The following is a 13,752-nucleotide window of genomic DNA, read 5'->3' on the forward strand; positions in this document are numbered from 1 at the left end:
TCATGGCCACCAAAATAAACAAAATAAAAAAAACAATAATCATAAACTTCACTCTGGTCTATTTTTCCCTCCATCTCCTTTCACATCTCTAAAAATACAACATCATACCCCTGTATTTCTCTGAATCCCACAGGAGCCAAATCCCCCAGCTCCAATCCACATAAATAAAGCCACCATCCCTTGCTGCTTCTCACTTGAACACAAACAGAACGCGTGTCCGCCATGTAGCGAGAGAGTGAGAGAGCGGGAGCTTAGCCACCACAGGCTTGGTTTTTGCGGGGGTGGAGGCTTAACTATGAGTCAGTGACGCATCTTTATGCATCCACCTTCCCTCTGTCTCCAGAGAACAGCACAGTGAGCAAGAGAGAGAGACAAGAAAGGGAGAGAGTGAGAGAAAGATAGGCATGAACTCTTTATAACAGTATCAAAGCTGTTAAGAAACACTCTATGACAGAGTGGTAAGCACATCATCTGCAAATGGGAAAGATGTTCTTCTGCCCCGGAGAGCGACATACAATTAGCCACTATGAAGGCAACTGAACCTCCAACCCATTTAACCCTCTAAAACTACACAGGCTATCACACAACAAATAGTTTCTCTCAACTGGCCTTCAGCCCATTGGCTTGCTAAAAGGGGAATTCCACTCTAGGATTTTCCATGACAGCATTCATGGAACTACCAACAACCACAACTATTTGATAACGATTCTGTGTCTGTGTTAAGCAGATGCCAACTGTTGGACTTATCTGGCCAGACAGCCAACTATAAATGGCTGTAACTTATATTAGCACTAGTTTGCTTAAAGCAACAAGAATGTGGGTGTTTCCTCTAAGCAAAGTAACAAAACCACTTATGATGTGATAGCTGGGACAGAGGAGGATAAAACATTCTCCAAAGGCTTGTAGGCACACATCATTCTAGTCTCTCACCTTCCCAGTTATACAATGGCAAGAGCAGTTTACCAAACAAACTAAGTGTGAAAACATATGTCCATCCCATTTTTGCTGGGTTACATAAAAAAAAGAGTAAGAGGTCAATATGCCACTTCATCCTATATAAAACCTATATTAAAAAAATATATATAACATTTCAAACAAAAGACATCATGGAAAACTTACTCAAGAAGGTTTTATTTCCATCAATTTAACAAACCTTGTGGAACACTGAGAAAAAGACATAAACTGCTTCAGTGTGGATTGTAAATGTGTTTTATTAGCAAAATAAGGGAAAGGAGTCTAGAAATGTTCCCAAAACATGGAGAACACACACAGACACAGTGGTGGCAGTTATCAATATTCTGTGTTTGTTTACCTGTTTGTTTAACTTGCTGTTGTATTCCCATGGCTCTCTAGCACAGTTTGACCATAATATCTCATATATGCTTTGAATATTCTCAAAACATCCTCTCGTTACATACTTCTCTTAAACACACTACAACAGAACTCTCCCTCTCTGACTTATTATAAAGCTTTACCTCTTTGACAGGTTACAACACCTAAACTGAATGGGTTTTGAATGGCCTGTACAATTTTATGACAGAGAATGCAACAGATTTGTCACCATAATAGAGACCTTTTTGCAGCATCTGACAGCTGAACAGGCCTTACTAGGAAGGGGGTTAAGGGCTTTCTGGTGGTCCCAATGGAAACACGTTGCTCTGGGCCACCACTTACAAAATTTACAGTGCCCCCCACCCCTCCACATGTACACAGTGGGATTAGGTTTGTGCTCTAAGAGGGGAAGATTTGTAACATACAGTATGAAAATTTACATATTTCAACACTGAAGATACTCAGCAGGCAAAAACCAAGCATTTGACAAGGACCGCAGAAAAGGCATGCGAAGGCACGAGAACCAAGAAACTGAACTGGAAACAGAATCCTTTTTCTTCCCCGACAGCCTTGAGAAAATGAACAAAGTTTCCAGTAAAGGCAAGTCTCCTTTTCCAAGAGGGAAAACAAACAAACAAAAAAAAGTCCTTCATTACAAAGAATGAAAACATGAGGAGGGGAAAATGGCTGTGACAGATACCTAATACAAACATCTTACACAAATGTTTTAACGCTACTTTTAAAATGTCCCAAGACATAAACATAAATAAAGCTGATAAAAGTGGCATATAGTACAGCACTGGTCCATGGTTGACTTTCCCCACACATAATCTTGTAATCTTCCCCCAACGTATGCACAATGAGATGGCTTCACCTGTGGAGAGACACAGAAATAAACGCCACTGAAGTGTATTCAGATCTACACAGCAAGCACCATGACCAATGTTCATGAAAATATCGCACCACTTGGCCATGTCATCATCAGTTCAATTGAAATTAATCATCATCATCATCTTAGCCAAACATTTCACACAAAGCAAACTAAGATACAAGATTTAGATAGAAGGGGACATTTGATGAAAAAGTGCTCCAATGCAATCATTTTTTGCTTTCTGCTGAACTGAGCATGTCAGTTTGTACATCAGTGTTTCCCCTGGCATGTCCTTACTGGTCAAGTACAATGCTACAGCATTCAATCTTCTGACATGTGTCACTGTGACTATAACATGAACATTAATCCCCCACACGTGACTTCAGACATGTGCACATCTAGAGAGTACTGATAGAGCACATCAGAAGAACCTCACCAGGTTCCAAGAAGCTTCTAGAAGAGTCCACAGTCTTTCAGGTTGTTCTTGATAATGACATCAGTGACAGCGTCAAAGACAAACTGCACGTTCTTGGTGTCAGTTGCACACGTGAAGTGGGTATAGATCTCCTTGGTGTCTTTCCTCTTATTCAGGTCCTCAAACTGGCACTGGATGTAGGCTGCAGCCTCCTCGTACGTGTTGGATCCTAACCAAAAAACAAACATCTCACTTACAAGGGACTGAGGCAATAACAATTGATATCAAAGAGAGCCTATACCACACCATGAGAAATGTTTCATCTCTCTATTTCGTCTTCATAGAAGAGACCTTTTGTCCGAGCTTTTTTCTCTTGGGCTAAAGATGAGATTGGAAGATGAAAAGGCTGAGCGGTACACCCTAATCTCCTGTAGTGATGTGTTAAAATCAAAGTAAGTCCATTGGTCTGGATCTCCCTGTGAATCTTTTACCTGCATATTCTGGATAACAAATGGTGAGTGGGCTCCTCTTAATCTTCTCCTCAAACAGATCTTTCTTGTTGAGGAAGAGAATAATGGAGGTGTCTGTGAACCACTTGTTGTTGCAGATGCTGTCAAACAATTTCATGCTTTCGTGCATTCGGTTCTGGGGAGACAAGAACGGCACGGTTATAGTATTTGCTGGCGGTGTCTACTGGTTCTTTAAAATTACACCATTGGTTGACTTAATGTTGCCCCTTTTGTCTTTTGGTAATAATATGGTATGAAATAAGTGGTCAGTGAATTCTTTTGTTTCACACAAAAAGGTATGTTCTTCACACAAAGGTATGTTCTTTGCAGTTCTTCACACTGAATACATTTTATTCTGGTTCATCTAAATAAAAAAATGTGCCCTAAATCTCTCACTGAAAATGAGATGAACTTCTTTTACATCTTGACAAAAGTCAGTTCATCAGGAATACTGTTAAAGCTTTCTCCTCCTCTCTGACAGTTCCGCTTTTTGACATTACACTAAATCTAGCTAACTAGGAAACACTGCTCTGTGTAATATCATTCTGGATAAACATACCCTACTTTTACTTCATGAGTTCATCAGTGAATGGGTATTAGAGATTTGCTTCAGCAAAAACCCCTTGGCTTCAATGCTATTATATGACCACTGCAATATGCTTCTGACATAACAAAGGATGATCTGTAAAACAAAGCTTGGAGTGCTGTTTTAGTAGCTGGAATATATAAATCTCCACAGACTATCACAGACTTGTAGTGTCTTTAAATCATACCATCTCCTCATCCTCTGCCAACACCAGGTCATAGTCACTCAGTGCCACACAGAAGATAATGGCTGTGACCCCTTCAAAGCAGTGGATCCATTTCTTTCTCTCGGACCTCTGACCTCCAACATCAAACATCCTGTGGAAATGGACAAAATGCCAGAATGTGTTAACAAGACACACCTGCAAACACAGATTAAATATACTCAAAGTAAAGATTGCCCTACATGTGCATCAGTCCTGTGAGCTATATACAGTACATAGATTTAACCTTGCAATACACACATACGCAAACAAACTGTATTAGCACAGAGATCATTCTCATTTACAACCTGTGAAACACTACTTTAACAAATAGCAGTTCTGACATGAACCTGATACCTCCTATAGATTGGAAGAGGTTTTATTACTATTACTATACTCTCCTAGAAATGTTAAAAGTTAAAAACCATTTAACAAAGTTTAAGATGGCCAGTTACACACAATGGCCAGTTACACACACGGTAACACAAGCCAATAGCTCCCTTTCCTTGTTTGCATAACAAAGAAAGAGGGAAACAAATCAAAACATGCCCCCCCACCCCTCAGACGTCACAGGCAGGGCCCTATTCACAGTCATGTTGTAGGAGCACTTCCATGGGTCACTCTATTTAAATATGTTACATTTAAACCTCTGGTGTGAAAATACAGCCTATTTCTCTGTGACTCTCACTTGAAATGCAGGTCCTTGAATGTGAAGTGAGTCTCCACGATGCCTGTGGTTTTGACTCGGGTTCTGAGCACATCCTGCTGGGTGGGAATGTAGGTGGCCTGCGATATCCTGTCCAGATCATTCAGGTAACTGAAAGACACAAACATGTTAGTCAAAACCTTCTCTCTCAGGTCACTTCACCCAGTCCCACTTATATATTCCAATCTCTAACTACGGAAGTTTGATATAATGAAGGCTGTGTGTTTATACATCTTTTCCGTAACTTGCACAAATCCAGTAACATGGTCAGTGACTGGCTTGTGTATTACTATTTTTCCAAGTGCAAATAATGGTAACATGTGCGAATGATGTGTAACTTTGGCCTCAAAAGCCATTGCTGTAATAGTACTTCAGTCCCTCTGGCCAGTGCTAATATGGTGAAGCCACATGGGACAAAAGACAAAGGGCACAGAGCAGTATGAGAGCCAGCTATGGGACTTGAGGATTATTGGCCCCATGCAAACAAATCTGTTGTAATCTCCCTCAGCCGAAACAATCTCACAGTGTTTCTCTCTCCAAAAAAGCTTGCGGCTCATGCTCCCCTCCCACTCCTACCTCACTCGAACAATTACACAATAGTCAGTGGTGCCATTTCCTTAACTTAAAAAAAAAAAAACAAAAAAAAACAAAAAAACCCCAAAACTTCCAGCACCATGTAGTACATGGATAAGTACAGCGCCAAGGCTGATGAAATATGACAAATGCAAATATGGTTTGGGTGTTGATTAGGTAATGCTTAGCAACAGCTGAGACCTGGGCTGAGTTACGGCTATGATACAAAAAGAGCGATGAAAGATTACCCATAAATACGTCACTGCCTTTGTGTGATAATGACCTGACTCACTGATGGAAACGGTCTTGCTCAATTCAGTTAGACTCTGATAGACCCAGCCCTCTACAGGCAACCAAAATGCTGCTGAGTTGACTCAAGTGGACCGTCATAGCTACGATGTGCTCTCATTCCAACAACATGTTTTGCCAACAGTAAGTAAACACTGACGATATGTATGGAGTAGCGCACACTCTCAAACTAGTGAAGTCAAGGGCATCTGCTTTTTCCAGTCAAAGTTTTACAGGTTTTGGCAGAAGAGAGTAAATATTGACAAGCTCACTCAAGGCTCAAATGTCAATATCATGGTAAAAGCAGGTGGCTTGTGGGTATGTATCTCCTTGATAAGTGATTGAAAGTTGCTGTGTTTGCAGTTAGTAACGTTTGCCCTAAACAGGAAAAGGGGGGGGGGGGATCTGAGAGACGAACTCACTATGCTGCTGAGTCGTTGAGCTGGTACTCTCTGGAGCGACTGAAGCAGGCCTGCACTCCACCATCCTTCCACAGGCGCTTAATCACTCCAGCCAGCTCTGACGTCATAAAGCCCTCCTCCGCTGAGCCAGCCAGCACAAACAGCTGCCTTGCATCATCCTGAGAGGAGTGAGTGGAAGAGGTCGCAATCAGAATGGCCATCAACATTATTTTCCTTATCACCATCTACACCAACATGATTCAACAGCCCTAATAATGTAAACATTATTATGACTGTGAACATGAACATTCTCATCAATACAGCCACACGAGCCATTCATCATATTGCTTCAGTTATTACCACCACTGTCATCATCATGAATGTGGCATTCTTCCAGTCCTAAATCATCTAACTTACCGCTCGTGCTGCGTCTCCAAAGTCGATCTTGAGTCGACCCATGGCGCGGATGATGGCAATAATGGATTGGATGGTGTTACTGTAGACCACAGCTTTGTACTGTTTACACTCCTCTTCCGAGTAACCTGCCTCATGGATAATTCTAAGAAAGAGAGGGGAAAAAATCCCAGAGTAAATTTAGAGATAAAGAACAGGATAATAATGGATTATTTTTACCGTATGTTCAGAGAGAAAAATGAACTGGGTAACATTAGAAGTTCTTACTTCATCTGTTTGACAATCGTACTCTTTCCTGACTCACCAGCACCTGACAATGGGAAACAAAGAAAGTGGTTTAAGTTTATGAACACAAGCTTAGTTCTTTATCATTACAGTAACAAATCACAAAGTTTTGAGATCCACTGACAACTTAATTAACAAAAATGTCCCTTGAATGATGTGTCCTCAGAACTCACAGGCTTTGGATTAAAAAGCAAAGTAGCCTGATAAACGCTTAATTAATAAACATAAAATAGGCTTACCATGATGAATGCACTACGATAACTACCATGTACCACGATACAGACTTTGCCTTTTTCTATGGTTCAGCAATCACCCATGAGATTTGTGCCTCTGTTGCAAGACAGCTAACGCAATAGATGCCCCGCCCCCACTATCCTCCTCACTGGTACATCTCAATGGCTGCACTTACACTGCATTATCTGACCAAGAGTGTACCGCAGTGCAATCTCTCAGCAAAGAGCACCCTGAACACCACAGATCAGAGGCAGATAAGGAAAGTATTCGCAAGTGACTAGCTACAAGGGCACTGAGCCACTATGACAGGTTTTGACTGCCACTGGACCTCTGTCTCTCACGCACATGAGAACCAAGCGTCAAAATCCACGCGTCGTAGCAGCTGTCCATCATCTAAGAATTTTTGGCCTTGGCTACCATCATGGTTCCACTTTGTCAGTTTCCGTGTCTTTATTTAAGTTGGCTTAGGAAGTGACTTAAAATCGATCCTCCACGTGTAAAGAAGAAAAGTGTGGAGTAGTGCTGAGCAGTATAGCGGTTTCTCCGGTATACCGGTTTTAATTTACAGTATGGTATGAATTTTTCATATACCGCCATACTGTGGCTTAGATGAAACAACAGCTGTAACACTTCAATAGACAGCAAATGATATAATATTGTTCGCTGCTAAAAGCGCTATGGGGTGCTGTGCAGACTGTACAGAGAGGGGAGCCCTATTAACTGTACATACCCTTCTTACTAACGTTTATAACTTTATAACACAATTAGTTATAGCGATGGGCATTTCAAGCAAAAATACTATTCGATATTCACTGGGAACTATTTGACCATTCTTCGAAGATCGCCCACAATAAAGGAACATGATAGACTTATTTCTATATTTCTCATGTAGCAATGTATCAGTGTTAACACAGCTCAAGAAGTCCTTGTGCGAGTTTATCGTTTCAGTCAGTATCACAACAGACTGTTTAATACATCGTGGGAAAATGTGCACTGACCTCACTGAAGCCATAATGATACTGATAGTGATTTTGAGCATGTCTAAATTCTGAATATACCTGAGTGACGGCAATGCTGACACATGCACAGTCATTTTTAACATCTCTGTCTTCTTAAAGGCTAATATGAGCAACTACTCAGGCCTATAGCCTATTCCATATCTTTACTTAGAAAAATGAGCATGTCCACATGGTTGGGATGAAGACGGGAGCGCAGTCTGTTAACAATATAAGTCCTGCTGTGGAAAACACCCTCTCTGATGGCACAGACATTGCGGGCACACACAAGTATGCCCTTGCTAATTTTGCCAGTCGATAAGATTTCTTCATATATTGTATCATTTTGTGGGGCCAAGCAAACTCTATAACAATCAAAGCCTTCATTATATACATGATGAAATTAAAATGTTTTTATATTCTATGTACTCCAGATTGTAGTATAAGCCACTACAAACCTATATAAAGGCCCTGTCATGCAGAAAAACCCCCCCCGCCAGAATCTTAAAAAATACTGTGATACAAATATTTGGTCATACCGACCAGCATCATTATGGAGTAACAAGTTGTGGGTGATTTTCCTATGCAAGCCTTAAAAGGGCATAGCCCAAACTGTCTTGCAATGCATAACATCAAAGACATCATTCAGATTAGTGAGTGTGGGTTTCATCACAATATTACTACTCTGTGATGGGCAAACGACACAGCATAAGTTCTGACTTCACACTGAGTCTCGTGGTCGCTGTGTGCCACAATGACTGCAAGAGGGAGAGTTCTGTGACCTGGTCCAATTACATGAGGAAGAACAGCTGCAGAACTAGCACAACACAAAGGGAAAAAGAGCGATGGAGGGCTGAGAGTATGTGACCAAAGCCAGGATCAGACTCGTCTGCCTGCTGCTCAACCTGGCTTACTCTTTCTACCCTGCTCTCCCTCACTTGTTTGTCATCTAACATCACACTGCCATGGCAACCAGTCCGTTACTGAAGTCATCTTTAGCCACAGAGCCTCGTAACCTAAGGAGTTTTTTCTTTTTTTTAACGTGTGTGTGTGTCACATACAGAGAGAGAGAGCGAGAGAAAGAGAGAGAGAGCGAGAGCGAGAGCGAGAGAATGACCAATAGCCCTGCAGCCCAGCTATCCATTAGTGATATAAAGCTGTCCTCACAACATATGAAAATCCATAATTTGTCACGGTCATCAGTTCAGCAGTTCCTGCTGTCTATCTAACTTGTATGGATGTTTTTGTGCATGTGTATGTAGTCAGTACTTGAACTTTTAAACTCACAAGATAGCAAGTCTGTCAGCAAGGGTCTCTTACCATTCTCAATTCCTGTTTCTATCCTCGTTTTTAAAAATTGTGATCTTGAGCTCTGAAAAATGATGTCTCTCATGGCTATTAGGTCACCTGACCTGCTGCTTACGCAACATCCTCCTCATGCACTGCCCATTAATGAGCAAATATACTGAGCCAACAGATGCTAACGCCTCATCCATGCCACATAGCACTCTGCAGATGTCAGGCAGATGTTTCAAGAGACATTTCAGGTCATGTTTTGGTTACTGGTTCCTGTTGGTGTTTGGAGGAAATCTTAAAGGTCAATTTCTGAACCTCAGCTACTCAGCACACACAGCTCTCTGCGTAGGCAGTAAAGTTGACTGAGCAAAAGGAGCACAGCAGAGAGCAGTGCCACCTGTAATTGGATAGATATCGCCAGAGGACACATTATTTTAATTGTGTGTCACTGCAGCAGCCCAGTGCCCTAAACACGTTCCACTATGGGTCCCACTGAGACAGTATATTCACTGAGGCTTTGTTCTGATAAGGAGAGACACTACCACCTCTCCAGCAGCATGACATTAGTCATCACCAGATCTTAAAATCTGCTCCATATGAGCCAACACACACACACACACACACACACACACACAGAGTGAATGAATATCCTGACCACTCCCTAGACATCATAGTGTCTGACTAAACACGTGTCTCTATCCTTGCCTGAAATCCTTCCTTTCCAAAGCATTCATTACTTACACTCCCATCACAGAGCACATGCAAGAGTCATCTCACACGTCGCCCCGATTCAAAACCACTACGCAAGATAACTGTTCAACTTTTTGAGAGGTCAGCCATGAAGTTAGTCCCTTTCTACCTGCAATCTATGATTAGACAAGTGGAACATTTACATACCTGACCTCTATTTGCCCTTTAACTCATATGACATTACTTTGATGAGGTCCTCTTGAAACTTCAAAACCCCCACAAAGACAGCAGCCATAATTAGACACAAAAATCAGAACAGAAAGTTAAGCCACACAGTCAACCACAATGCCTGCCTTGGGCCACACTAGAGATAGGTTTCAGCCAAACTTAAGGCACACCCATCAATGACATGGACCACTAGAGCAGTTGGCTAATGTTAGAAATTGAACAAATAACTTAAAGAAACTGTGATATATGATCTAACCCAGCCAAAAAGATGGTGAACTTTTATAAGCACAACATATTCATCTGGAATTTTTCTTTTCAACACAAAATCATTGTAGGGTATATATTAAATTGTTTATCGTGTCCCATCACCAGAAACAGTCTAGAAGTAGGCAGTTCTCCTTAGGGAATGAAAAATATACAGGCTTCTTCTCCAACTTGCACCACTACACATGACCCAACTAATCAAGGCCCTCAGTGGCCGTTAAACATCAAATCCAGATTAGGTTTGAAGGAAAACATACAAGTGTGGCAGCCAACAGGGCCAGTGCACTCCATGTCACTCTTGAAGAATAAAGGTGAGGCAACATTGTTAAAAGCCTTCTGCTCATTTCATGTTGTACTCTTCTGATAACATGCTTACAGTCAATAAGCATCATCAAATCATACTTGACAATGACTCTGCCACCAATCAGCGTGTAGTTTTGGAAATAAGCGAGAAGCAAGCTTGTGTGAATATGTAGGTTACACCGACACAAGTCAAGCCTCTTGTCACATGGTTTGCAATATCTTAAGTGAGGGATGCTCTGCATGCGGATGCCAAATCCCATGCCACACTGAGGAAACAGTGTGCAACATCGTAGGACATCTTAGGCGATCTATCTTCAGGAGGGGTCACTCTGCACAACTCTGTAATGAAGAGATTAAGACAACGGAGATGCTGTTGCTTGATTATAATATCTCATCGGACCACACATGACGAAGTGAACAATAACTAACATGCTGACTTAGGTAGGTCTCTACCCTGAGACAATTTCAAAACCTACTAGCTTCCTCCTAAACCTCCATATTGTTGTTGTCTCAACTCAGTGGTGAAGCTGTTCCATTTTTAATGTCCAACAAAACACCAGCTCAGTTTACAGAGCCACAGCACAGTTTACTTTGCATGCTCAACTGTTGCCAATCTAATCAGAGGAGGCCATGCATGTTACCTGGTGAACAGTCCCTGTAGTTGGTGGACAAAGAGCAGCAAACACTCAAAATACAGCAAATCATATGGACTGTGTCTGGACGGTAATCAAAACACTTTTCATTAAAAAAAAAAAATGAAACAGCTGAACGTTTAATGTAGGCTAATGAGAGGGCTCAAAGTTTTGTAGACATGTGATATAAGATTTTTTTGGTTTAAATGTAGTTACTGATTTTTTTTCTTCCTCTCTTACATGGTCACACATGGTGCTGACCATACAGATTTACGCCCTGAAAATAAGCCAGACACAAAAAAAAGTAGAGTAAAAAGAAAAAAAAAAAAAAAATACACCATTCAACAGCTCTACTCAAAAAAGGCTTTGCAAGTAAAATACACTAAAATTGAAGGGTTAATTCCTGATCAAATTCAACAAAATTCCAAAGACAACAGCAAAACCAAGCTATCCCTGAGTTAACAGTGAAGACGCTACAGTACTTTCTATTCCTTACTTTTTTATAAAAAGACCTCACTCTTCCATGAAAAACATAAAATTGCAAACTGTGTTTTCAAGACACTACAATAGCACAGTGACATTTCTGGTTGCTGACATTGGCAGCTTGTGGATTTAAAATAAGTTTGTACTCGATGCCACAGAGAATAGCCTACATGAAATACCAAGCAGTGGGTCTGAAAATGTCCTGTTCAAGTAATGTAAAAATGAGAATAGTACAAGGCATACTGTATGCACATTGTTCTATATTTTTACTTACATGTGGATACATCTGTATGGATATTTTTCAACATTTTCATTTACATAAAATATTTCATTCTTTCAACACTACTATTTTAGTTCAGGCACACATATAGCCACGTTGCTGTTACAGCTGGGTTTTGCCAATTTAATTTTTTCCAGCTGTATTTACGGAAGTGAAAGCGACATTTCAAGTTACCAACGGTGCACAATATAATCGAGATAAAACGGTATAACTGCCTAATGTGAAATTCGACTAGACATTGTTTAAATCACCAAATGTCAGTGATGCAAAGAAATAATCTAAAACTAAAGACTGTGACTCCAAGCTCAAACAGAACTGAGAGGCACAGAGACTCAGATCAGCACTCCTGGGCCTTTCAAAAAATGCACTTCCGTTCGTTTAATATACAGTCTTAAAAAGCGATGTACCGCACAAAGCAATGCAGAAATGAGGTCTCTCGGTGAACCAATGTGTTTTTAGAATAAACAAATATACCTCACAGCTTACCATTTAAAATAACACGAAATAATTCGGACACCTTTTCCAAAGTTAGGGCCGATTACCTATTTTGTGGCGATATGTTTGGGTGGTTACCCTACCAACCATGTTCACTGGAATCGTCGCATAGAGCAAAGTATGCCAGTTTCATTGTTCTGCATTGTGAAGAAAAGTGCATCTTTCCCCACCCCATGATAAATTAGGTTATAATAAAGACAGCCAACTTGCTTCTCTGAGCTATTTTACAAATTAAGGTTACTTGGGTGGAATTGCTTAACGTAAGTGCCTCCAATAGGCTAAGTAGCCTTTGTGGAATTATGGTAAATGGGTACAACCAGTTAAAACTTTATTGCCGACTGAACCCTCAAACCCATGCATTCTCATCGCCAAAACCGCCGATTAACGTTGTCCGGTTGTTCCCATTGATAAACGACTTGATATGAATACAAAATGCTGGCGCTTTTGATATTTAAGTTCTCCGAGACCACGCTTTGCTTACCAAGGAGGAGCAGCTTCACCTCTCTTGCTGCTTTCTCTCCGTCATCTCTCAAATTCCTGTCGATCATTTTACTGCGCTCCACCGCCGCCTTGTCCTCCGTGCTTAAGGTACACCCCATCCTCAAGCGAATCCCCCAGACAATGTAAAATAAAGTGATAAAATATCTGCAGTACCCACATACACGGGTAAAAACGAGTCACTCCCTGGGAACCACACGCCCTTGTTAAAACGCGATGGACCACAGTGGTATTTTAAAAGGCAGTGGTCGGAACTGGAATATGTTCTTTGCACCTTCAAAAGTATATTCCTCGAGAGTTCAACTGCCTTCAAAATCCTAAAAAAAAAAATAAAATCAGGTGTTTAAACCGAAACGTCTCTCTGCCATCGACTCAGTCTGTTCTCAGTCATCAAGTGTTCCCAGCTTCCTGTTCTCATACATGGCGGCTCGTGCACGTGTGTAAGATAACTGCAGGCACGCGCTTATTGCCTCAGCAGCTGCCAACCGCTGGGATCCAAAACATTGTTCACAAAGCTCATGGTGGTCATTTCGCATCTTCATGGAGTAGTGTGCAAATCACACAGGGATATCGCAGTGAGGATACGTTAAAGCAAAGCTATCAGAGGGACTATCAAACTGGGTATATACAATTTCTTCAGTAAGCAGCACAGAGAAGGAATCTATAGCGTTCGAAGTTATAAGTAATAACAAGAAATTTAAATCCCTTCCTCTTGGATTTGCGGTATAATGGCAATTCTTCTTTTTAGAGAATTTATTGATGTTGATTACTC

At 41.0% G+C, this 13,752-nt stretch overlaps 1 protein-coding gene across 1 annotated transcript; it reads right to left on the reverse strand.

The window, feature by feature from the left end:
- Positions 1-1,199: 1,199 nt before the first annotated feature.
- On the reverse strand, positions 1,200-13,353 carry gnai1 (guanine nucleotide binding protein (G protein), alpha inhibiting activity polypeptide 1). The gene is made up of 9 exons (XM_030768307.1): positions 12,964-13,353; positions 6,565-6,607; positions 6,301-6,442; positions 5,905-6,062; positions 4,604-4,732; positions 3,901-4,030; positions 3,110-3,263; positions 2,640-2,847; positions 1,200-2,206 (listed from the first exon to the last, which is right to left on the reverse strand). The coding sequence occupies exons 1-8, from the start codon at positions 13,079-13,081 to the stop codon at positions 2,657-2,659; spliced, it is 1,065 nt and encodes a 354-aa protein (XP_030624167.1). The 5' UTR covers positions 13,082-13,353; the 3' UTR covers positions 1,200-2,206; positions 2,640-2,656.
- Between the last annotated feature and the right edge of the window lie 399 nt (positions 13,354-13,752).

The sequence above is a fragment of the Chanos chanos genome, chromosome 1, assembly GCF_902362185.1.
Source record: "Chanos chanos chromosome 1, fChaCha1.1, whole genome shotgun sequence".
Lineage (NCBI taxonomy): Eukaryota > Metazoa > Chordata > Actinopteri > Gonorynchiformes > Chanidae > Chanos > Chanos chanos.